Genomic DNA, 27,245 nt, shown 5'->3' with positions numbered 1-27,245 from the left:
GAGTGGAAGGAATTGAGGTAATAGGTAGGCAAAGGCCAGATCATGATTTGAAAACTGTGTAAGAACTTGGAGTTTACTTCTGATAACAGAAGACATTGAAGACAGAGTTGTTTTTTTGTGGGGAAAGGGCAGTTATTTGAATGGATATGTTTGAGTGCATTTTGACTGGTCACCATAACTTTGAGGAGGTTCAGAATGGATATGGGATAAAATTGGAAACTAATTAAATATATTAGGTTATTGCTTACAAAGCTTAGATTGGAGCGATGGTGTGAAGAAAAGATACATAGATGATTTTGAGTATTAAATAGGAAGTAGAACTGACATAATTTTGTGCTGGATTGATACGAGAACTAGAAAAAAAGAAATAGTCATGTTATATTTTAAGTTTGTGAGACGTTCAAGTAAATACATCAAATAAACAAATGGATCTTAAAAATAAGAGCTTAAAAAAAGAAGCCTATGCCATATGCAGTGACTCATGTCCAAGCAGCTCAGGAAGCTGAGGCAAGAGAATCATGAGTTCAAAGCCAGCCTCAGCAACTTAGCGAGGCCCTTAGCGACAAGCAAGAACCTGTCTCTAAATAAAGTATAAAAAGGGCTGGGAATATGGCTCAGAGGTTAAGCCCTCTTGTGTTCAATCCTTGCTACCAAAAAGAAGAAAAAAAAACTTTGGGGTGCCATCAGTATATCAGCGTCATTTGATTTCTTGAGAATTACATTATTATTTGGAGTGTAAATTAGTACCTCTGTGGGAATGTTTGAGAATATCTATGTTTTCAAATGCACATGTAACTTTCAATTCAGAAATTCCTTTTATAGAAATTTATCTCACATAAGATTTACATAGACAAAATGATGTGTTCAAAGGTATCCATTGCAATACTCTTGATAATGACAAGCATTTAGAAACTAAATGCCTACCTGTAAGGGATCATTAAGTAAATTTTAATACATAGTCAGCATGGAATACCACCCACCAATTAAAGGAATGCAACAGCTCTTCATATACTGATATGTAGTGATATCTAAAATGTATCATTTAATTAAGGAAAAATAAGAAGGTACCAAACAGGTTAGACTACCATTTATGTTTTATTTTAACAACAACAAAAAAAAGGTAAAGGTTGAGGAGAGATACCTATAAAATATGTACGCTGTCTCTGCAAGATTACATAAACTATGGATAATATCAGTTACTTCTTAGGAATTGAATTGGGTAGTTGGGAACAGGGTGGTAGGTAGACTAAGATCTTTTTTTAAAATCCATAGGAGTGAATGTGGTTCTCTAGGGAGAGAACAGAGAGAGAAGAGCCTAGGACTAAGATCTGTGTACTTCTCAAACTTTAGAGAATAGTAAGATTGTGGGAGCTAGTGTAGACGGTATCTTGTTCTGTACCTCAGTGTAAAAGAGTGTATCCTTACCTACTTAGAAGTCAAGATTGAAAAAAGGAAATAAATGATCTGGGAACACCGAGATAGTTAGACATGATACAAGCAGCAGCTTTAATTAGGTAGTGGTATCATAACCATATTGGGGTGGGTTAAAGAGTAAATGAGGGACTGGAATTGTAGCTCAGTGGTAGAATGCTTACCTAGCACATGTGAGGCACTGGGTTTGACCCTCAGCACCACATATAAATAAATAAATGAATAAATGAATGAAGAAATAAATAAATAAATGGAATTGAGGTGTTGTGTCCATCTACAACTTCAAAAAAAAAATTTTTTTAAGCAAATGAGAGGGGTCTAGGGGTATATCTTAGAGGTGGAACACTTGTCTAACATGTGGGAGGCCTTGGGTTAAAGCCCTGGCAACTCCTGTATTTACCCCACCCCACCCCGCAAAACTGAGAACTTAGGAAATGAAGCTACTATGCAGACAGCTAAAGAAATTTGACTATTACAGAGAAGAAAATATTCAGAAGCTGGCAGGATCATGAGGTTAAGGAAGGCTTATGTTTAATTTGGAGACTTGAGGTAGTAGAACATGTTTGCATATTTTTATGTTGGAGACAGTAATCCAGTGGAGAGGAAAATGATTACATAAGATCCAGTATGAAAGCCTATTCATTTTTAGAGGAGTAATGAAACTTTACTTTTAGAAGTAAGAAATGTGGGGTTGTTTTTCATTTTTGAAAGTCTCATTAATGTCTGTCTTATAGAAGGGAGTTAGGTTTTCATGCCTTCTTTTTCCAGTTTCTTGAGTACCTCTTAATATCATTAGGAAAATAGTATGATCCTCAGGGACCCTTTCCCCTAGATCAATATTATTTAAATCATATCATACCAAAAAGATGAGGTGATCAAATTTTTGATAAAAATGATGATTTAAGTTGGTCACAGTGGCATATTCCTGTAATACCAGCGGCTTTGGAGGCTGAGGCAGGAGGATCCCAAATTCGAAGCTAGCCTCAGCAACTTAGCAAGGCCCTAAGCAAATTAGCAAAATCCTGTTTCAAAATAAAAAATTAAAATGGCCACTAGTTTCAATCCCCGGTAGCAAAAAAAATTAAAAATGATGATTAATAGGGCTGGGGATGTGGCTCAAGCAGTAGCGCGCTTGCCTGGCATGCATGCGGCCTGGGTTCGATCCTCAGCACCACGTACAAACAAAGATGTTGTGTCCGCCGAAAACTTAAAAAATAAATATTAAAATTCTCTTTCTCTCTCTCTTTAAAAAAAATGATGATTAATAATCATTTTTAGTGTGATTGTATCTTGAATTCCCTTTGAATAATAGCAATTTAGGAAGAAAAAAGTTCAAAGTTTACTATATTTCTCAAGCTCAAATAATGTAGAAAATATTTCTTTTGAGTAATTATAAATGACCTCAGTCTACATGTTTACCTTTGCTTTCAGGTAGTAATATACCAGACCTGTTTTAAAGCTGCCTAGAAGATATCTCACAACCATCTTGTCTACTTCTTTTCATTTACTGAATGATAAAATGTGTTGTTGCTAGAATGTGCTTATAGAAATTTTAGAGATAAAGTACCATAGTCACCCCTTATCTACAGGGGATAGGTTCCAAATCTCCCAGGGGATGTCAGATAGTACTGAATCCAATATTTATACTATGTTTTTCCCTGTACCTGCATGGCTATGATAATGTTTGTTACAAGTTAGGCACAGTAAGAGATTAAGAACAATAACTGCTGTAAAGCATACAATTGTGTTTTTTTTTTTTTTCTTTTATTAAGTAAAGAAACTTCACTTTTTTACTTTAGAGAAACACTGCAGCTTTTCTTTGGTACATCCTAATTGCAGATATCACTACTTTTATGCTTTGGGGCTTTTATTAAATAAAACGGGTCATTTGAACACAAGTGCTATGATACTTCAGCAGTTGATCTGATAACTGACATGGCTACAAAGTAACTTCGAATGGGAAGATAGGATATACAGTGTAGATACAGTGGGCAAAGGGATGATTCATGTCTTGTGTGGAACACAGCAATATGACATGAGACTTCAGCACACTATTCAGAATGGCATGGTGTTTAAAACTTATGAATTATTTATTTCTGTGATTTTTTTCCATTTAATGTTTTTGAGTCATAATTGACTATAGTTAACTGCTGTTGTAGTAATAAAAAACCAGCGATAAGGGAGGACTACTGTAGATAATGTCTGAATAAGATGAGTAGGCAGTGTTTTCCAATAGGAAGATTAGTACTTTGGAATCAGGAAGATGGTATGTTTGAGTCTCTACTAGTAAATGGGAAAAATAACTATTTGGGAGTGAATGTAAACTTGGATATTATAAATTTAAAGTGACTAGCCTAGAACATAAAAGATATTCAATAAATTTATATTCCCTTTTTCCCCTTATTGGTATGACTTAAAAATTTAGAACCATTCTCTGTCTCTTGAGAACAAGGGATGAAAGTTATATAATTACATAAAGAGGTAATAGGTTAAATATTGAATTTTAATTTTTAATTAATTAGAATCTTATTTATATCATCTGTTTTGAACCTAAATATAGTTAATTGTAATAAGTGTGCTCTTAGTTATGTATCCATCCTTATAGTGGAAAATAATAATTATACTTTGTGTTTGTGTATTTACCCAGAATTTTAACATAATTTCATTTAATATTTAGAACTTTGTGAGGCTAATTAATATTCAAGGAGGTTTAATATTTCTTCCAAGCCCTTAATTTTTCTGTTTCCATCCCCTCAGACAGTTCAGTTTGTTCAGGGAATTTTTGTTGAAAAATATGACCCGACGATAGAGGATTCCTACAGAAAGGTAAAATGTGAAACTCTGTATGCATGCTTATGAGTATTTTATTATGACTTTAAAACTTGATCCATGAAATTGCTTTTTTTAAAGATTGAAGAATTATAGAAATGTGCTATGTCTGTTTTTAAGTTTCACCTAGTAAATATTTCTTATAGAGTGTTGCTTACATATAGAGTGTGTCATGTTCTGTTATTGATTAGTAATTTGTTCTTTACTGTATACATTTTCCTAGTGGGAAATTTTTTTTTAAAAGTTGGCAAAAACCGCATAAAATAGTAGGTATATTTTCAGCTTTTATGCTTAAAGTTATCCAGTGAGTGAAAGTTTTGATGTTTTGTTTAGTTATATTTTTTAAAAAATTTTACTATATTAGACTTCAAAAATTACAATCTGTTTGATACTAGAATGGGATACATGTCATAATTTGTCAAAACCATAGGTTGTATAATATCAAAAGCAGTCTGTATATAAACTGTGGGCTCCTAATGATGATGATGTATCCATGTAAGTTCATCAGTTGTGACGGATGTGCCTATCTGGCCCAGGATGTTGACAGTAGAAAGAGGCTATGCTTGATGTAGGCAGCAAGAATATAGGAAATCTCTGTATCTTCACCTCAGTTTTGCAGTGAATCTAAAACTGCTCTTAAATAAAGTCTTTTTAAAAGGAAAAAAAAAATCCGATTGTTGATCATGACAAGAGCAATAATAATAATCTATTATAAGACTACCTAGAGTTGTGGGAATTTTTATAATTTTTTTTCCAGGTATATTGAGGGGAGACAGCAAAGATATATATATACCTGTCCCCAAAAAAGATTAAACCTGTCTTTTAACAAATAGAAAAGGATTGCTTTGTTAAGTATTTTTAGAATTTATCTTTAATAGTACTGTAACTTTTGTTGAATTAAGTTCATCTGGCAGAGCATTTTCAGTGTCTTCAAATTGAGAAGAAAACTGCTCTAGATACATGGTAAAACTACAGACCTGATTCATTATTCACTAAACATGCCTGGGTGCAGATTATGCAAGTTACTTACTTGCCCCATGCCTGGGATGATGAGTTTCTGGTACCACCAAAGGTGCACCTCATTAATCCCTGTCTGACATAGAATACTCTATAGATCAATAAATCTATTTTTAGAAGACAGCGTTGCTTTACTGAAATTTTCCAAAATAAGTTGCTAGTTAAATCTTTATCCACAAAACAAGGTCTGTACTTAGAATGCTGAACGACTTTCTTAGCTCCTTGTTTATTAAAACTTTTCCACACAGTTGATTGTTGATACTTTCTTTAGGCCAACCTCCTCCTCTTTTATAAGACAGCAGGAAAATGGAATTCAGAATATGTAATTTCACCTTAACAGTGTTTTTCTACTGAAGAGACCTTCTTCAAGTCTTGAGGAATGCTTAAACTCAGTGCTATTTGACACTTCTGAATTTGCCTTTTATCTTAGATTTTGTGAATACCTTAGTAAAATTTTAGGAACTTGAATATAGTGAGTTTGCTAATTTCCTTTTTTTTAAATTTGTTCTTTTTAGATTTGTTCTTTTTAGATATACATGATGCAAATTTTCTTTACCTCAAAATCTCATTCATTTTGAGCCATTTAATGATACTTTATTTTCTCTGAATGTGAATATTCATACTATATGCATTTTTTTCTGTTAGAACTGTATTTGTTTGCAGTTTTTTTTTTTAATTCCAAAATATACCATTTTCCTAAGAACAAATAAACATCATTATCATGGTCAGAAAATATCCACACTTAATATTAACCATTTTGCCTTCTGTAATGTTAACAGAATGTGCTTTAAGACCCCTGTTCTTTATATAGTCCCAACCAATATAGCACACTGCTGGAAAAATGCTTTGTAGTTGTTAGTTGGTACTTTAGGTGAAGGGGTGGAAGAAAAATAAAATGAACTTTTGATGTTGCTTTTTAACTTTTTCTTCTTTTTACTACCAACAGCAAGTTGAAGTAGATTGCCAACAGTGTATGCTGGAAATCCTGGACACAGCAGGAACAGTAAGGACCCCCCCCTCTCCCCCAAGCATATTTTAATTTGAGAGCAGGATTTTCTCATCTGAATAGAAAGTAATCATTCTGATTTTTTTTTTTTTTTTTTTGAGAGAGGGAATTATCTGAATGTAGGGCTTCTTAAATTTTCTTAGCTATATAAAATAATTTGTGATGTACATAATGCCCACATACTATGATTAAATTGCATTTTGAGTATACCTGCAGAATATGTGTTTTGACTTTCCTCTCCTTGTATTGAAGTGAGGAGTATGTTATCAGTGCTTTAAAAAAAAAAAAAAAAAAAGTTAAGGTAGGCATTTCCGTTCCTGGCCCTACCTCCCATGCACACTAGTTAACAGATTCAATGAATCCAGCCTCCTACAACTTCTCAAATACTGTATATGTTTTCCTTCAGGCCTGTGCATTTGCTATTCCCTTTGCCTAGGACACTCTTTCTTCTTATATCCGAAAGAGCTTACTTCCTCACCTTTGTGACCTTCTTCATGTTACCTGTTAGCCCTTTCCTTTAGTACATGACCTTGCATTCCTACTCTCTAGAGAAACTCCTTGTCCCCCTCCCCAGCTTTATTTTTCTCTGTAACATTTATTACCATCTGGTGTACTTGATACTTTTTAAATTTTTATTTATTTGTTTGTTTGTTTGTATATTTAGTCAGTCTTAAGACTCCTCCAGAGACTTTTGCTTCTCATTTACCAACGTATCCTAGGATTGCAACAATGTCTGTCATGTAGAGGGCTCTCTATGGATAATTGTTCAATGAGTTAATCTTCTAGACTGTCCTTAGGAAGGAGGTTAGGATTCTCAGTGGGAAGTAATACCAACCATAGCAGTTCTGTAAGGACAGAAACTTATTTATGTGTTTACTCTTTTGATTAATAAGTAACAGAGACCATGATCTAAAGAGAATATGGTAGGGATAGTAATGTTAGAATTTATAACAGAATATTAATGAAAATCCAGAAAAAAACTTTTTACATCTTTCCCAGAAGATGCACTGATGGCAGTGTAGGAAGTTCAATCATAGTCCTGTGACAGTACAGACACTTGGAATAGAATTGAGTGCATCAGACTGGGTGGATCTAGAAATATTTCAGATGTAGTAGACAAAGTAGTGAGTGTAATCATGGGAAACCAGAAAGCCAAGGAAGCAAAAAGCTCTCAGAATCTTATAACCCAGCCTTATGTTTAATGCTTCCAGAGATAGGAAGATCCAAAATGTGTAGTAATGAAGACCCAACATATACGCATTTTTAATATTCTGCGCTATGTATCTTAATTTTAGAAGACTATGTCTTATTTAATATATATAATTAACATAAAGCAACAATTGTTACCAAAAAAGAAGTGGATTTAAAATTGAAACAAAAGTAATTTTAATTTGATGTGACTATAGCTGGGTGACTAAATGTTACCAACTAATGAATCTAACTGAAGGAGATAATCACTATTGTCATATCTTTTCAAAAGGTTTGAAATGAGGAGGGTAATAAAAATACATAAATGACTCTTATAAAAAGAGTAGGACTGGGGAGTGTAGCTTAGGAGTAGAGTATTGCCCTGAATTTTAGCTCCAGTACCACCAAAAACAGATAAAAGTGATAAAATTTGCCACTAGAGATATTGAGACTATGCTGGATGACTAAGTTATAGTTTAGTGTCTATTTGTGCCTCAGATTTTTTTCTACTTGAGTAGCAGTTTTACTATAAATTTTCCAAACAGTAAACTCAATAGGCTTTGCATATGCAAAAAAGAATTTCTTTTTTCTAAAAAGCAGATGGAGGTAGTTTAGAATTCCTTCTACTTGGGAGGGGAGAGATAGGAGGATTGCAAGTTCAGGGCCAGTCTGGACAGCATGTTTAGAACCTATCTCAAAAAAAAAAAAAAAGACTTCTAATTCTATAGTTTGTTGTCACTGTTTCTAGTCCCTAAGTAGGGAACAGGAGCATTTACCTCAGAATTGCTTGAAATATGTATTATGTTTTCTGTCATGAAAGCATGTTATTAAAAATGTGCAAGCTCACTTGTGATTGTTCTGTTTGAATATTCCAGTTTACAATCAACAATTATATATTTATAATTGGATTTTTTTTAATTATAGGAGCAGTTTACAGCGATGAGGGATTTATATATGAAGAATGGCCAAGGATTCGCACTAGTATATTCTATTACAGCTCAGTCCACATTTAATGACTTGCAGGACTTGAGGGAACAGATTTTACGGGTTAAGGATACAGAAGATGTAAGTATTTTTCTTTTATATGCTGCCATCTCTCTGTGGCCAAATAAGGTGTCTGATTTCTCATCAGTAGCTGATTTGGAAAGAATCTACCACATGCCAAGAAGAGTCCCTATGACCAAAATAAATTTTAACTTTCCAAATTAACCTACACATAATATGCTGAGATGTTTAAAAAATGAGGATAAAGAACTTGTACTGTGTGGAATAAAAAATATAGTGGAGGAAGAAGAGAAGTCAAAAGCAATTCATAGAGTGGGTCTCAAGTTGAGCTTTATTATGTCAAAAATAGGGTTCAAGAAACATGTTTCTAGTTCTAAAATTCTGTATAGTTTTTATTTACATGCACTTTTCCCCTTTGAATTATGTTAAAGATTTTAATTAACTGGATTTTAGAAGTTTATAGTTTTGCTTTAGAAATCAAGAATAGCATTTTGTTGGTGGTATGTATCTTTTTTTCTTTTGCAAAAGTAAAATATATATTTTACTTGTTTACTATTGTTAAGAGATAAAGAGAATTTGTTTTCAGTAGCATAAATTAGGGTCTAAATTTTCAGTTGTACCTTTTTGTCTCTGTGTCTTCTCTAATTATCAGAGAAAACAGAACCTTAACCTTGGTAATGTTATAGGTGGGAGGGACTTACGCCATATGTCTCGTGACCACTCATAACCTAATGAATAGTTTTTTTTTTTTTTCCCATGACTGATTTATCTAAGAGAGTTCTGTTTTCATAGGCAATGAGCTCTGGTAATGTTAATCCCTTTACCCCATGTAATAAAAGAAAAAAGATGGAGCTGTAGAGCCTAGTGCATTTAGTCTGACTGTTGACAATTACCTATTTTAGGTAGAAGGTCCACTGTGTCTCTTAAATTCTTTCTTTTGTATAGTGTCCATCAACTCACAAAGACTGTTCTTTGAACACCTTCACTGAGGAATTTAACAGCATGTTAGTTACTTTTTTACTGGAAGTAGGAAGTTGTGGGTAGATATAGCCTAGCATCTATGATATGGAGGAAAATGGAAAACATAATTGCTTTGTGACTTTATTTTCATTGTTAATACACCACTTTAATATAGCACTTGAATAATCTTCAAATCTAGATGTCAAATGTAGAAGTAGAAGCTATTACTATGTTGGTCTTGTCACTATTTTTAGCATTTATTAGACCTGTTGGATGAAGCATTTAAGTTACATAGACCTAGTGCATACATTCTTCTCTAGTGCAGAAGGTTCCTTTTCCTTCAGACTTTTCTACTTCAAATTCAGCTATATACAGTAGTCCCCATGAGAATTTGGGGATGTGTTCTTAAAGTAACTTAACATATGAATCTAATAGGATCTCTTCCATTTTTTTTTATCTTTTCCCTCTCATTCTATTTTCTGCTCCTCCACCCAAACATACAAAGATACTATATAGTACCATTTTTCAAGAAATTGGTGAAGTTCTAACACGTTTCATTTCATGGCAGGTAATTGTTTATTTATAAAGAGGCTAAGTAATGAGTATGTTGTTGCTCATTTCTTTTTTCCTTCGTACAGGTTCCAATGATTTTGGTTGGCAATAAATGTGACCTGGAAGATGAGCGAGTAGTTGGCAAAGAACAGGGCCAGAATTTAGCAAGACAGTGGTGTAACTGTGCCTTTTTAGAATCTTCTGCAAAGTCAAAGATCAACGTTAATGAGGTAACTACAACTGCTGGACAGCACAAACATATGCCTTTCTAGTTTTCTTTAACAACCATCTTTTTTTTTTTTTTTTTTTTTAAGAAAAAATTTTGGAGCAATATTGCTTGCATCACTTTATAGAAAATACTAAGTAATTCCTAGCAACTATATTTCTTAGCTTGTATAAGGTCACTTTGATAGCAGTAATGAGGATACTTAAATTTATCTTATTGTCAAAAAGGCTGTTAAAATTAAAGAATATGTATGAAGATCTGTTAAGCCTTTAAATAATATGTCAGAAAGTGGTGTGTGAAAATTGTCACAGTACCCTTATGTTGTAACAATTATCTATCCAGATGCATGTAAATAGACTGTAAAGTCAAGTAGGATAGTACAAAATCAAAGTTGTTATAATGAACCTTCACTACTATAGAAAGAGGTTAGTACCTTTGTGAATACCACAGAATTTGATGCTTTGCCTTTAGTGCATGCAGAAAAGTGGGGAATCTATGAGGATGGACATGTCACTAGAATTTACTGTCCTTTATGCCTGATACAGCAAGTGCACAAGGCTCTTTTTGGTTCCTGAATTAAGGACTCTGCTTTCTTGAATACAACTGTGGGCTAGAGTGCTTTAGCAAGTAAGCTATGTGCCTGGGTGCCTGGCTCTTTATAAAGGACCAACTTTACTGATTCCCTGAGAAAATCATTACAATTCTCAACTAATCTCCACTAATCAAACAAAAACTTAAGTAATTCTATTTGCTTTTCTTAACTTTACCATAAACATTTTTAAAACAGCAACAACAAAGGGTCCTCCTTTCCTTTCCTTTCTTGTTTGCTTGCCATTTGTAGCATCACAGTTAGTCAGAATTCAGATCACTTAAAACACAGACTAACAATAAGAGAACGTGCCAGGCAAGGTGGCATACGCCTGTAATCCCAGTGACTTGGGAGGCTGAGACAGGAGGATTTAGTTCAAAGCCAGCCTCAGCCACTAAGCAAGGCACCAAGCAACTCAGTGAGACCCTGTTTCTAAATGAAATACAAAATAGGACTGGGGATGTGGCTCAGTGGTTGAGTGCCCGAGTTCAACTCCTGGTAACAAAACAAAACAAAAGAATAAGAGAAGGTATTATCAGAGTTCTATGTTTTTGCTTGCTGTTTCTCTCTCTGGTCTGTGATTCTTGAGGTCACTTTTTTTTTTTTTTTTTTTTTTTACTAACATTATACTTCTAGACTGTTATCTGACTTTCAAAGCAACAAAATTACTTTAAATACCTGGCAGGGGAAAAAATTTCAACATACTCACTTACTCCTGTTTCTTAAAATAATTAAGAATGCCAGCTGGGTGTGGTGGTACATACCTGTAATCCCAGTGACTTGGAAGGCTAAGTAGGAGAATCACAAATTCAAGGCCAATCTTGACAATTTAATGAGACCATGTCTAAAAATAAAAAGGGTTGGGGATATTGCTCAGTAGCCCAGAACCCCAGGTCTAATCTCAGTACTGAAAAAGAAGAAAAAAAAGCAAGCTTGCTTTTTTAGATGAAACCTTTTTTTTTTTTTTCTTTTTTCTTTTTTTTTTTTTCTTTTTTTGAGACAGGGTCTCACTAATTTGCCCAGGTTGGCCTTAAATTTGCAATCCTCCTGCCTCAGCCTCCTGAGTCACTGGGATTATAGGCATCTGCTACTACACCTAGCAGGTGAAACCATTTTTAATGAGTATGAAAACAAGAAAGTTTTAAGTTCCATTTATTCAGCAAATATTTATTGAATACCTACTGTGTTCTTGGCACTACAGTAGGCACCTAGGTAATAGTCATCCAGACTGACACTATTCCCACCCTTAAGAAGTTTACCTCCTAGTAAGGGGAACAAGTCCTGCTGAGTTCTTCAATGACAGATGTTTCTTATTCACTGCCAAGTAAATGAAAGGAAATTTGATAATATATCCAGCTTTAACTTTCTGTACTGTAGAATTATAATTTCCTAAAGGTTATTTTGAAAAATGTAGTATGATAAAATTCTTTTATTGCAATTTTATGTAAAAGAAAGAAAAAGTAACTTTGATAAATAACACATTAAGACTGGTAAATTTACTTGGTTAGTGAAACAGTGGTATAAGGTCAACTTTTGTAGGATTGTTGGTTTAAGGATCCATTCCTTACTGTCCCTGACCTTACCCTCACTGGTTCCCACCCCCAACTTCATTGAGTTCTGGTGCTTAGTTGGGCCAGGGTCCAGCACACAGGGCCTCTTCTGGTGAGAGCCACAGTACAGCAGGGAACTGTTCCTCATTTTTTGTCATTGTATGCAGTTTCAACGTAGCAAACTAGTTTTTCACAGCAGTCTTGTTAAAGTCAACCCTTGAAATGAAGGTTTATAAAACAAAGGTCAAAAAAACAATAAAACAAAATAAAAGGCACTAGCCATTTTATAAGAATTTTTACTTTTTTTGAAAAAAATTTAAACTTTATACTAGAAATTCTTGTGAGTATAATTTGGGATCCCTCCCTCCTCTCTCTCTCTCTCTCTCTCTCTCTCTCTCTCTCTCTCTCTCTCTCTCTGGTTTCTCTCTTCATATCCTAATAATCCAGCAACAGGATTCCTTTGATAGTTCATAGTTTCTCAGATGGCTTAAGCTGTCTTATAAATGTTTGTATGATTCCAAATGCCTGAAGATAGAAGGATAATACTTTCATAAGATTCAACTCTTGGCCTTAACTAGACAAGGACATACTGCTTGGCTAAGCTCTCTAATTTTCTGATTTTTTTAAACTCTTTTCCACACCACTTTTTGTGTTCTAAATGTAGTATGTAGCTATTCCCAAACCACATCAATCCTAATCAAGAATTAATTGTTCTTTGCTGAAGCTGGAGTAATAATTGGAATCAAGACGTCCCGATTTAGGAATGGGAGAGGGATTGAGAAACTTTATTCTGTGTTCCCTTTAGATTTAGTTCAGAGAGATGAGGAAGAACCTAGGCTGGGGACTTTCAGCATTTCTAACCAAATATTATAGTTCGAACTTGTCCTCATCACTGAACCATCTGCTGCTGTGAGGTAGGCAATGTTTTCCAAAGAAATAACTTAAAATAATACTACAAAAATTAGTTACCTTTGTGTATAATATGTGCCAGAGATTGGAAACTGACTGGCATGAAGAAACTGAAATAGAAACTACACCTATGTTTAATAACTTAATGTTGTGGTTTACCATTTTATTATTTTTCATATTATAGTTTACACTTGAGCCTCAGGAACTAATGAGAGCTCATTCATGGCTTATGCATGTTAAGTTCTTGAAGGCTTCAGAGTTGAAAACAGCTTGAATTTTGGAGTTGTAAAATCAACTACCATTTTATTCATCAATTCTGTGTTTTTCTTAGAAATAAAATAATAGTTAAGTGGTTTCAAGAAGATGGGAGTGGGGAGGATGGGGCAGAAAGAAATAATATAAATTATTTACAGCTTTGGAATATATCACTCCATATTTTTTGCCTTTTTAACAATGTAATATTTTGACCATTTAAAAAAGTAAATAGATGATTGTTTATCATCTAAGAGAAATGTGACTACTTACTACCTTAAATACAGGTCAATAATTTTAAACTATTTTAAAATGTACTCAAAAGATCTAAGAATAACAAATTTCTGTGTACTTTTTATTCAGATTCTTCAGTTATTAACATTTTGCCACAAGTTTGTAAAAATAGTATTCATTTATTCCTAAATATTTTAGTATGTATATCCTTGAATCAAAGACATTCTCTTACATAGCCACAACAAAACTATTAAAATCAAGAAAGTTGACTGGGGTGCAACTTCATAGTAGAACACTTAACAACATACGTGTTCAAGATCATCCTAGGGTCAATCCCCAGCACCACAGAAGAAATAAAGAAAAATAATATCAGGAAAATTGATACTAACATAATTTGTGTTTGGTGTATATCCAGATTTTGACAGTTGTCCCTGTGTTGCTCCTTGAAGCCAGTTTGTTTGGGAGTTTTGTTATTGTTGTATTGGGGATTGAATCCAGGACTTCACACAATACTATTCAAGTGCTGTTCCACAGAGTTAGACCCCAAGAACTTTTTATATTATTTTTATTTTTGGAGGGGGGAGGAGACCAGGGATTGAACTCAGGGCGCTCAACCACTGAGCCACATCCCCAGCCCTGTTTTGTATTTTATTTAGAGACAGGGTCTCTCTGAGTTGTTTGGTGCCTGCCTCGCCATTGCTGCCTGTCCCAGCTGCTGCTGGAATTACAGGCACGTGTCACTGTGCCTGGCATGAGAACTTTTTGAGACAGGGTGTCACTAAATTACTCAGGCTGACCTTGCCATTCTCCTGCCTCAGCTTTCTCAGTAATTGGGATTACAGGCATGTGCCACCATGCCCAGCTAGGCAGGTTTTGTTTTTGTTTTGGGGTGTTTTTTTGGTTTGTTTGTTTGGTTTTTTTTTTTTTTTTTTCCCTTTTTAGGCAGTATATTTTTTTTAATCCATCTCTGCAAAGCACTGTTTATTCCAGATAAGTAACAGTAAGGGACTTCCATGATACTTGTTTTTATCGCAGGTCTGCATTTCATAGTGAAGTGCCAAATTCAGCTGATCTATTCCAAGTTTCAACACTTTTGTATTCTTACCACTATAAACTGTATATGATTATATCAGAATTAAAATAATCTGCTTTTGCAAATTAAGTATAGCTGTACTTTTATCTTTGATACTATGTACTTTTACTTTAGCATATCATTTGTCCCTTCAAATCAAGGATCAGTGAACTTTTTCTGTTTTTTCATTTTAACCAAAATTTAGTATCACTAAAAGGGGTCAAACGGAAATCATGTATCTTTATATGTGATACCTGAAGATAGATTGAATACCTCTTTTATCCTATCTCACCCAAAAATGTATAACTGAAAACAAAATGTAGTGTGTGATCCTGGACAGATTGATTTTATCCCTGGAGGGGAAAGTAGCTTTTTAGGACATTATTGGGATAGTTGATGAGACTGCAGTTTGTACTATAGACAATACAAAGTATCAATGCTTAAATATCTTGAATGTGATAACTGTAAGATACTTATGAAAGAGAGTATTCTTGTTCTTAGGAAATACACACTCAATTCATAAGGGACCTATGGAATACAGACTACTCTTACATGGTTGAGAAAAATAAGTGTGTGCATATTTAGAGAGAAAAATGGTAAATTAAGTGGCAAAATGTTACTAATTGGTGCATCAGTACTATTCTTGCAACTTTTCTCTTAATTTTAAAGTTTTCACTACCAGTTCTTAATATTGAATATCTGAGAACAATAAATAGGTAACTCCTGCTTTACCCTAACTGAGGGTCAGCTGGGGCTTCTAAGAAACTCAACTTCAAAACAAAGCAGCAAAATACAGATCTAAGAGCATAATATTTAACAGAACCAAAATTGCTTTGTGGGATGAAGTCTCAAATATTGGTTAAGTACTTTTTCCTTCTTTTTAGATATTTTATGACCTGGTCAGACAGATAAATAGAAAAACACCAGTGGAAAAGAAGAAGCCTAAAAAGAAATCATGCCTGCTGCTCTAGACCCAAATCAGCAGCAGCTCTGAGCCAGGTAAGATGCTAAAAGTAAAACAAATGCCTTTCTCATCATCTCCTTTTGGAATTTTTCCAACTTGACCTACTTTTTTTTTTTTTTTTTAACCTATTCTGGGTATTTCTGGGTATTTCTTATGCATGTGATATACCCTTGAAGACACATTTATCTGTTGGATTATTTAGCTTCTGCATGAAATTCTAAGCTGTGAGAGGGTGACGAGCAGGTCTGATTTGCTCACCACTGTGTTTCTAGCACCTGCTGCAGGATGAGTATTAATCACTTGCATGCCTGTAATCCCAGCAACTCAAGAGGCTCAGGGAAGAGGATTGCATGTTCGAGGCCAGCCTCAGCAATTTAGTGAGACCCTGTCTCAAAACAGAAGATAAAAAGGGCCAAGGATGTAGCTCAGTGGTAAAGCACCCCTGGGTTCAATCCCCAGTACCAATTAAAAAAAAAAATCTTAATGGATAATAGGTATTCAAAAAATAGGGCTTGGGGCTGGGGATGTATGTAGCTCAAGAGTAGAATACTTGCCTAGCATGTCTGAGGCCCTGGATTCAATCCCCAACCCTGCAAAAAAAAAAAAAAAAAAAAAATAGGACTTGAATACTTTCCTGGATGATTCCCAAACTCATGCTGAATTAAAGTGAAACAGTGATTACTGTGAAAGAAAAAGACAAAAGTGCATGTCTGATCAGTTTATCTCAGACATACCCATATATATCAGTAGTGATCACTTTCCCTAAATGTATTGCTGCCCTGATTTCTAACACCATGGATTAGTTTTGCCCCTCTTTGAACTTTACATAAACAAAAACATATAACATTATTTTATTTTTTACTATTTTCATGAGAATTACCCATGTTGCGTGTAGCAGTAGTTCATTTTTATTGTGTTATACTTTATTTTATTGTATGACTAAGTTAGTAATATATTTATATATTCTGCTGTTGACAGACGTTAGGGCATTTTTCAGGAATCAGCATGGATAATTCTGCCTGCATATTCTTATAAATTTGTTGTGACATATGCATGCATTTCTGTCCATGTGTATGTCTAGGAATGGAGTGGCCTGATCATATGCTATATACGTTGACAACTTTCGGAGATTCTGCTAAAAGTTTTTCAAAGTGGTTTTACCAGTTCACACACCCTCAGCAGTTTATGAGTTCTACATCTTCCCCAAAATTGGTGTTACCAGCCTTTGTAACTTGAGCCATTCTCGTGGATGTGTAGTAGTACATTATTATAGTTTTTTTAAAATTTTTTAGGTTTTGGTGGATACAACATCTTTATTTTATTTTTATGTGGTGCTGAGGATCAAATCCAGCGCCCGCGCATGCCAGGCAAGCACGCTATTGCTTGAGCCACATCCCCAGCCCCATGTTGATATCTTTCCAAAAAAATGTTTTACCTATAAGCTTCTGAGTAGTAGTTAACTTTAAGTATCATGTAAGTTTTGTGGCACAGGGAATTAGACCCAGAGGCACTCTATTACTGAGCAACGTCCTGGCTTGAAATTTATGATCCTCCTGCTTCAGCCTTCTGAGTTGCTAGGATTACAGGCATGTGCCACCATAGCTGGCTACCACTTAAGTTTTTGTTAAGTGGACCCAGCGGAAATTAGTGACAGTATTTAATAAAGCTGCCTATCAAGTGAGAAACCAGGCTATATAGGATCAATTATTATCATTTAAAAATTTTGTATTCAAATTCTCTAAGATTTTTGGCTTTGGGTCAAATGGTTGTTTTAGGCTTTTAGTGAAATTTGATTTAATAACTTTAATCCATCAGTTCCCTGGAAGTTGTTATTGTTAAGATTACTGTCTTTTGTGTGTATTCAGGGAAGGGTGCAAAGATAAGGACTTTAATTCTTAAATACATTGTTTCACTCCTTTGTAGTTGACACCATTACCTAGGTTGATCCTAGTTTAAATTTCCTTTTAAGAAGATGTTCTTTTAGTTTGTTTAAAGGAAAAGATGTCATCCCTTAGTATATTATAACTTTAAAAATTCATTCATGTACAGTATGACAGTGTATTATAAATTTTACCTTAGAGGGGAGAAATCTTGGCCTAGATCTAGAAATAAGGTTTTCATCCAAGTTACATCAATTCTTAGACTATGTACATAATTTATCTTACAATATTGATGTTTGATAATACCAAATAGGTGGCTTAGTAGTCAGACTACTCTGCAGTGCATTTTGTTGTGATCATTATGCATGCTGTTTCTGTACTTTTAAAAGAATTGAAGCCAGGGGTAGTGTGCACACTGGAGTCCCAGTCTCAGGAGGCTGAGGCAGAAGGATTGCTTGAACCCAAGAGTTAGAGGTTATCCTGAGCGGTATAGCAAGATCCTATCTCAAAAGTACTGAGACACAGGATAGATTTAAATAACAATTTTGAACATTTTTAGTACAGAGTATATGATTCTTGAGGGCAGCTTATCTAGTCTATAGCCTCTAGACAGAATCATAATAAAGCATGTTAATGGATTTTTTATACATCCCATTTTTTAAGACCTCTGAGAGAAATTAGTCATAAGGAGTTCTTCTTTTAAAGTAATTTCCTTCTGGTAACCAATAATACTTTCTGATTCTTCTACTCTTGAATTTGGGTTTTTTTCTATATCATCTCTTGCCCTGCCTTTATTAGAAGTGGTCATCCTAATGTATATAAGTGTAAACTAATAGAATAAATTTCTCATGGAAAGTTCATGCAGGCAAGTGTCATTTTCTTAGTGGAAAGGGAAATTTTAAAAATAAGATGAAAGTGGGATAGAAATGAAAGGTCACTATTGTCCTCTTTATGAACAGGACTGTAGGATACAATATGATACAACAAGTATAATGAAACTAAGGAAAGGCTAAAATTGATCAATTGTAGACTCCCTTTCTTGAGTTTAGTCTTTTATATTGCATTATTTTAAAAAACTTTTTTTCCTTTCTACATTTTTTATTGGTGAATTATAGTTGTACATAATGGGGATTTCTTGTTACGTATTCGTACGTGCACACAATATAACAATATAATTTGGCCAGTATCACTCACCAGCATTAAAACATCTTAAAAATAAATTCAAAATAGCTCTGTTATATTATTACTAGTTATCTAGTAATAATCAGCCAGGATCATTGTATCTTTGTGTGCATGCATGCACATGTATGCTGGGGATCAAACACAGGGTCTTATGCATCACTAGGCATGTATTCTGTCCTTGAGCTACATCCCCAGGCTAAGATCATGGTTTTCTATGTTATTGGATATCTACTTGATTACTACTATATTTTGACATCTAGAGATAACCATATGTATGTGTATGTGTTTAATATTCTAGATTACAGGAATGAAGAACTGTTGCCTACTTGGAAAGTGCCAGCATTCCAGACTTCAAAAAATAAATCTGAAGAGGCTTCTCCTGTTTTATATATTATGTGAAGAATTTAGATCTTATGTTGGTTTGCACAAGTTCCCTGGAGAAAAAAAAAAAAAATTGCTCTGTGTATATCTCTTGGAAAATAAGACAATAGCATTTCTCCTTTGCAATAGCAGTTATAACAGATGTGAAAATAAATATACTTGACTCTAATACAATTATACAAAAGAGCATGGATGCATTTCAAATGTTAGATATTGCTACTATAATCAAATGATTTCATATTGACCTTTTTATCATGATTCCTCCCTGTTAAGCACTAAAAGTTGAATCATTATACTTTATATCTGTAATGATATAATCAATTATGAAATTTCCCCTCAAACTCATTGCAGCAGATAACTTTTTTGAGTCATTGACTTCATTTTATATTTAAAAAATTATGAGATATCATCTGTCATTATATTCTAATTAAAATTGTTTGTGCATAATGCTTTGGAAAAAATGGGTCTTTTATAGGAAAAACTGGGATAACTGATTTCTATAGCTTTCAAAGCTAAAATATATAATATACTAAACCAACTCTAATATGGCTTCTTGTGTTTTACTGTCAGATTAAATTACAGCTTTTATGGATGATTAAATTTTAGTACATTTTCATTTGGTTTGTGTGTTTTTGTTATTGTTTATAGATTTAAGAACTTTATTTTATAATGACCACATTGTTTTAAATGCGACAGTAGCTCCTTTCTGCCTGGTATCTGCAGAATTCTTGGCTTTAAACTATACTAACTGGTGATTTCTGTAGGAACAGACCTCCTACTTCCTGTTCCAGATAATATTTATTCCTACTATACAGTATAATACATCAGACTACATAGAATAGTTTTGTATATTCTCTCTTGATCTTAAACATTGTATCTCGCTGAATAAAATATCCCACTGTGTATTATTTTTATATGTAAAAAGATAAGTTTAATACTGTATCAGGGTTTAACTTTTACTATTTCAAATCTTCCACAGCTTGTAATTTTATTAAGGAAATCCTTTTGCCATTGTTAATTTGTTGGGTGTGGGTCCACCAATGAAAAGTGTTATGTAAAAGCTTTCAAACTTGCTTTATAATAGATTAAAGATTTTGAGAGAAGTAAGTGAAAGTTAAAACACATAAAAAGAATGTGTTAATTACTTTTGCTTTGACTATATATGAAGTAGTATAGTAGTAGTAATATGAAAAAGATTACTAAGTTAAAATTTTAGCTGGCTATATAGTGGTGCTTTTCTTTTCCTTCCCAATTATTTCCATTTTTAGAAAAGATGGGGCTTAAGTAGGGCATGGACCCAGGGTGATGTTGGTTATGTGTTCTCCATAAAGAAAGATAGAGCCAACAGCTTGTTAGCCAGTGAAGTACTGGAGAAGGAAAGAAACAAGCTTAGGAAGCCTGTGCCTTGTCCCTGAATATCAAGGAGGAGATCAGTCCTAGAAAGTTCTAAATCATTGCTCAGGGATCTAGATACTGTCTCATTGCAACTAGGTGTGAAACAATGTTCATGCCTTGCTGTGATTTTTTTTCCAGGAGTGTGGTCAGCCCATTAGTTACTGAATTGACATTTAAAAGTCAGCTTTCAAATGTAAGTTCTTTCCAGCCTGAGAAAATGTTAAAAATATTGTTTTTAAAAATTGGAAATTGTATTTTTTTGAGTTTCTAATAAACTTAGTTGCCTAATAACACTTCCCTCTTCTGATCCAATTATGCATATGTCCATGATTGAGGGGCAAAACAATATATAATAAATTTTAAAAATCAGTGAAACAGTAGGGCCAATTTGTTCAGGTCAGTGAGGTTTGTTTTGTTTTTGTTTTTTGTTTTTGAAATGTGGTTTCACTATGTTGCCCATACTGGCTTCAAACTCATGGTCTCAAGTGATTCTACCACCTCAGCCTCCCAAATAGCTGGGACCGCAGATGAGCGTGTTCCCAGCTTAGAGACATACTCTTAATTTAAGTCCTCTTAAGTTCTACTTTAAACACTTCTCAAACATTTTCATAGAAAAACATGCAAACCAGAGAACTTTCTAGGTTACATAGGTTGTATAATTATTTGTTACATTAAATACAAATTATTAAATAAGACTTAAGTTTCAGTCGGCTTGACAAGTAGCATAAACTCACTGTCCTCTCCTTTAGAATAATAGTGGAGAAAGATGATTGTTGTTGGATTCTCTGTCACATCTTACACAGTCTACTTGGTTTAAAGGTGGAACTACCAAGAAAAGGTGCATTTTTAGCACACTGGTGAGCAGAGCAAGACCAGCTGAAATCGAGAGACACGCAGTGTTAATCTCAAGAAAATCTGTGGTTGCTGAGCAAGCCAGAAAGGCATCCTGGGAGAAAATGAGAAGGGTGTGTTTTTGTATTGTCCCTATGTGAACTCCTTAGTCTTGGTTCCAGTGGAAAGATATATTTTTGTAGCTGAAAAATCAAGAGACTAGGATATTACACAAGTCTCCTGTGATAAATATCCAGGAACTGAAAGAACCCATATTAGTATTTGAGGCTATTTAAAGTATAATAGCTTTGGTTATATGAGTAACATATAATTTAAAGAAGGTTTGATGCCAAATTTAATAGTTTTCTTTTTCCAACTAAAAACAAACCACTTTAATGGCTTATTAGTGCTCCCAGTCTAGGTTTAGAAATTAAGTGAATACATAATCTAACTATAATCTTTCCCTCCACCAGGGGGAGCTTCAGTATCGGTAACACTGCTACAAGCCTTGCAAGTATTCAAGCCATCTCTTCTACACACACTGCATTCCTCAGAGTCATCTAGGCTCCCTCAAGAGTTTACAATCTAGTTGGGCAGGAAAGATACACAAATAAAATTCATCCAAGATATGGATAACAATAACTTACTGAACTTGAGTCCCCCTTTCAAGAATGGAGAAATGCAGGCTGGGGATATAGCTCATGAGCACAAAGCCCTTGGTTCAATCCCTAGCACCACCAAAAAAAAAACAGAATAGAGAAATGCAGGTGTTGATGTGTTGCCCGCTTCTTCCTCAACTCTGAACTCATTATCTGTTTGGTACCTTGATCTGCCACCACCAATGGCCGTCTTTCACTCCTCACTGAAACAGTCAATTCTTTGAAGTTAATGTACTTGGAAAACTTAATATTTAGGGGAAATATCTTTATTTTATTAGAGAATTTATTAAAACAGGTGACTTGGTGTGTAGTTATTCTTTACATATGAATAATAATAAAAACATTCTGCATTTTTGTACCTAGCTAATTTAAGATATTTTGCGTCTTTCTCCTCACAGGGGTGTGGTTGGGGGGGGGTGAGAGAGAGAGAGAGAGAAAGCGAGTGAGCGAGCATATGCCTGAGTTTTAGGGACTAAGGGACAGAAAGAATTAAGGAATACCATGGTATTTTCCTTTCTAAGCAATCCTAATAAGCTGTCAGAAGCTCTTATAAATCGTATGTCTTTTGAAACCAAAGTGCAAAGAAATTGTCAGGTAATGTGGAGGAGGAAAATAATTTATAAAACAACCTTCTCTTTGGGTCTTATTCTTATTTAGGTTCTAAATATGTGTTAAAATAGCTCCACTTGAATTAGCTCCAAATTTAAAAGGGTAGAGTGGTTTGGGTGCTTTTTCAAAATATGGAAAGAGCCCATCTTACAGTGAGAGAAATGATTGTGAGCCTTGAGGCTGCCTAAACCACATAGCTATTAGCATGTGTAATCTCCAGAAGTATGAATATTAAAGCTGGGCTTGGTAGCATTGTCCTGTAATTCCAGCTACTCGGGAGGCTGAAACAGGAGGATCTCAAGTTTGAGGCCAGCCTCAGCACCTTATTAAGACCATGTCTCAAAACAAAAAATTGAAAGAGCTGGGATGTGACTTAATGGTAGAATATTTGCCCAGAATGGTGAGACCATGGATCCATCCCCTGTACTGCAAAAGAAAAAAGTCAAAATTGAAAGTTAATCCTGAAAATGTAGTACAGATATTACATTGATCATGGGTTTTTCTTACTGCAGTTTTATCTTGCGTTAGTTGAATGTGTAGTCCATTTATTGCCTTGTCCTGCTTAAATATTCTAATTGAGAGCAGTGGGAGGCTTTGGACTGGGTGCCTAGTTCTGTTTTCTAGGAAAGGAACATGGATTTTGCATTTGAAATAAATAGCTTTTAAAGGGAATTGATGGGGAGCATATTCTTTGGGCTTGTTAAGAAGTGGCCTCCTGTGGTTCTGGGCCCAAGTTGTGATGTACATTTCCCACTAATTGCTTCTCTTAAGAAGCAAGAGACTGGCTGTTCCTCTTGAGGAAAATTCTTAATAAACCTTTCCATTTTAAACAGTGTTGTGACTCTTTTGAACTGTTGTTTTCATAGAATTTTTTTTAAGCTCAACCCTTTCCAAATTTTGTGCTAAATGTCATAGGGCCCACACAGCAAAACAGGGCATGACTTATGGGCCTATCAGCAAACATTTATTGTGCTTCTACTGTATACCGTGTGCAGTCTATGCTTGGGCTACAATGGGCGGACCATACAGACAAAATCTTTTAAAAAATTGTAAGTGTGTGTGTGTGTGTGTACACGCACACATACACTTAGTAAGAGAGCTCTTTTCCTTAATCCACCCCTGTTGGGTAGGTGCAAACTTTCCCACGGGGTCCCATCAGGCCATCCCCTGGGGGTGAGAGAAAGGACACAGGCCATACTTATTCATGTAGCCCCCTGTCATTCTAGCCCTAGGCATCACTGAGGTCTTTCTCCACTTTGGTGGGTTGGGAATTTGAAGGAGCCACCAGGATTAAGGGAATGCAAAGCATGTAGTCTTCCCGGTTTGAAAAGTAGGAACTAGAATAGTGGGACCGGAGCCTAGCCCCTGCCTGTCTTCCATGGGCAGGGGATATATTTAATGGAGAAGTTTAAAGATGATATTGTATCCCTTCACTCCCACCAGGGTCCTGAAGCCTATGCCAGAAGCTTTGGGGTCCTTCAGGCCCTTGAAAACACTGATGCAAAGCTAAACCCTTATTTTCTGGTACATAAGTGATTTTTTTTAATCTTTATTTTTTAGTTGTAGATGGACAATACCTTTATTTATTTATCTTTATGTGGTGCTGAGGCTCAAACCCAGTGCTTCACACATGCTAGGCAAGAGCTCTACCACTGAGCCACAGTCCCAGTCCCCATAAATGATTTATCTGAACAGAAGCTTAGAACCTCAACCCAGGGATCCAACACCAACACCAGACACCAGTCTGGCCCCGAGCTCTCGATAATGAGCAAGCTCACTGGCCAGTGGTGGGTAAGGAAGTTGAGTGATTCATTGAGGTGGTCTGGGATGACACTAGCCTTGACTGCTCTGTTCAGGGAGCCGAGTTGATGCAGGGGATTCAGTTGCTTACCTACCCACTTGGAATAAACTGTTACTTAAAAAAAAAAAAAAAAAATCTGCCTAATGTCCTCCCCTTTCCCACCATTTCCACACAAATGGCTGTACACATGCTGCCTTGCTGGCAGCACAGCTCCTGGTTGGGAGACAATGTCTGGAGTGTGGCCAGAAGTGGGACTGGAGGTGTGGAAGGCACCAACACCCAACTCTCAACTTCCTTCCCCATTGCCCTGCCTGTCCCTCAACAGTCACAATGAGGGGAGGAGAATCTAGTAGACTCAATGTCCCTGGTAGGGTGGGGCCCTAGCCCAGCAAGTCAGAAAAGATCTCAGGGCAGGGTAAGTCTGGGACCAGACACTGGCAGAAGAAATGAGAACGATGAGGTCAGGAAGGCCAGTGGAAAGGGGTCAGCCCAAGAGAGGGGAAACATTTGAAGACAGGAAACCTCTGGGATGACAGCTGGATCCATTTGGGACTGAGCAGGCATAGCTCTAGAGGACCCCAGCTCAGGGCAGCCCAGTGACAGCATAGCAATGGGAACAGATAGGGAGCTAAGTGGGAGGTGAGGACTGAGGCTCCCCAGATAGCCTGCATTAAAATAGAATTGGCCTGGGAAACCAGATCAGCAGGCCAGGGGAACAGGGAAGTGCACAACAGCTTAGAGGGAGGCCGGGGACCAAAGTTCCCAGAGGTCACCATGTCCCAGCCTGCCCTCTCCTGGGGAATGGGCTGTGGAGTAGAATGAAGAGAGGCCTTGGGAGGCAGCTACGGAGCCTTGCCTGCTGGCCTTCCTGAAACAGAAGCCAGAGCTGGGCCCGGCCTGCGTCTTGCTCTGGGAGTCGAGATCACCTTGGGAGCCCTGTGTGCAGTGCTGAAGATGCAGAAATGAGAAAGGAGCAGTTGCTCCCAGCCCAGCGAGGAGAAGCAGCAAACAGAAGTGACTTACAAAGTAAATACTATGGTTTGGTCAGAGGCACAGCTTAGGCCTGTGAGGAGGGTTTCCCCAATGGCCTTCAAACTGTGTGGTGAAAGGCAAATAAAAGTCAGCCTGAGATTATGGGGCAATTGGATTCCTCAGGAGACAGCATGCAAAGACATAGTGACATGAGAAAATCCAAACTTGGAGCACTCAAAGCAACCCTTCTTGGCGTGGGCTATGAGGAGTGTCCGGAAACAAGGCTGAGTAGGCAGGCTCGGGGCTCACTGGGCAGGGCTGGCCTCTAACCCCGGGCAGAGTGGAAGAGAGGATGGAGTCAGATCCTGCACTCTGCATCCTTTTGGACCCTGAGCAGCATTTCCTGGCAGGTGCAGGCCATAGCCTCCTGTTGGGGAGGTGAGGAAGGGGCCGTGAGGAAGGGGCCCATGGGTCAGAGGGAGAGCAAGGCAGAGGATGAGGACAGCTTCCTGGGTTTGCAGGGAAGTCTTGGATTGGGGTGGACTCAGAGCAGGAAGCAGCAGGTTGGGACCCAAAGAGAGCAGAGGTGGAAGCCCGTGGAAGATGGTATTTGGCATTGGTTTCCACATCCCTGGACAGGGGCCATGGTTTCGAGGGACATTGCCAGAAGGGTATAGCGAGGATAGATGGCTCCCGTGCAGTGGCAGTCAGGGATTGGACAGCTGGACCCAGAACCTCATCCAGTTAGTGATCCTGTCACCTATACTCAGGCCTGAGTGAGATGCAGGGAAAGGAAAGCATAAAGGGATTGTCATTTTAATAACCCGTCATCGGGTTATTATTGCCCTAACTCTGTTCAGAGGCATGGTCCTCAGGGGCCCCAGGAACACAGGAGTGCTCTGAGCAGCATTGGGAGAGTTCAGGGAAGAAAGGGGAACTCCAGCAGGGGACACGCATTTAAGCTTGTTGTGGGGACATAGGGAAGGCTGACTGCACTGTGAGGCTTGCTGCACCCACGTGTTCCTGGAGTTGTGGGTATCTATCGGGGGCTTAGAGGTGGTGAATGGAGGAACCTGTCAGGACTGATGGGAGGGAGAGTCTCTGGGGAATGGCAGGAAGTAAGTCCTGTCAAAATCAGGGAATCTGGGAGAGAGGTTTCCTCCCACTCTAAGGGTTGGACAGAGCGGGAGAGTAAGGCAAGAGACACCCTGTCAGTAGTCCTAAGGGGATGGCTGCAGTTTGAGGTCCTGGCCTAGGCCTTTCCGCACATCAGAGCCTCAAGCCTCTCCTGAGGGGCAGGCTTCACAGAGGAGGGAAGAGGACGCAGGAGCACAGCCACAGCACCTGCGGCCTGGGGAGCAGAGAGCAGACTGGGGGCTGGACTCTCCTCGAAACCTTTAGAACTTGACTCATTGTACTCTCCCCCTGACAATTGAGGTCCCAGGTTGACAATGAGGGACAGCAGGGTACAGGGGTGGTTCAGTGTCCATAGGTAAGTCCAGCCTCAGGCAGTCGTGTCCTCAAACACCTTCTCCCTGACTTGGCCCAGACAGGGGCTGCATCCCAACGCCCCATATATCATTCCTCCACAGGACAGTACCAATCTGCCACTAGCAAGTCATAGCCCACCTGGGTAATATTTCTACAATGTACGAAAACGTGTCCACACCTGGGCCTTCTCCAGTCCTTGCCACAATCCTGTGAGGCAATGAGAGTCAGTAGACATTTTTTAACAGAGACCAAGGCTCGGA

At 36.8% G+C, this 27,245-nt stretch overlaps 1 protein-coding gene across 8 annotated transcripts in view; it reads left to right on the top strand.

The window, feature by feature from the left end:
* The window catches only part of Rap1a (RAP1A, member of RAS oncogene family), a 92,376-nt gene extending 72,533 nt beyond the window's left edge, over positions 1-19,843 (top strand). For all 8 annotated transcript variants that reach the window (XM_076863047.1, XM_076863039.1, XM_076863042.1 and 5 more), the window contains 6 exons: positions 4,189-4,257; positions 6,224-6,280; positions 8,396-8,536; positions 10,075-10,218; positions 15,705-15,819; positions 19,145-19,843. In XM_076863047.1, the coding sequence (XP_076719162.1) occupies positions 6,251-6,280; positions 8,396-8,536; positions 10,075-10,218; positions 15,705-15,791 (402 nt within the window). In that variant the 5' untranslated portion in view covers positions 4,189-4,257; positions 6,224-6,250 and the 3' untranslated portion in view covers positions 15,792-15,819; positions 19,145-19,843. The remainder of the gene's footprint in view (positions 1-4,188; positions 4,258-6,223; positions 6,281-8,395; positions 8,537-10,074; positions 10,219-15,704; positions 15,820-19,144) is intronic.
* The last annotated feature ends 7,402 nt before the right edge of the window (positions 19,844-27,245 follow it).

Source organism: Callospermophilus lateralis, chromosome 7 (genome assembly GCF_048772815.1).
Source record: "Callospermophilus lateralis isolate mCalLat2 chromosome 7, mCalLat2.hap1, whole genome shotgun sequence".
Classification (NCBI taxonomy): domain Eukaryota; kingdom Metazoa; phylum Chordata; class Mammalia; order Rodentia; family Sciuridae; genus Callospermophilus; species Callospermophilus lateralis.
This window is presented reverse-complemented; position numbering and strand designations above follow the sequence as displayed.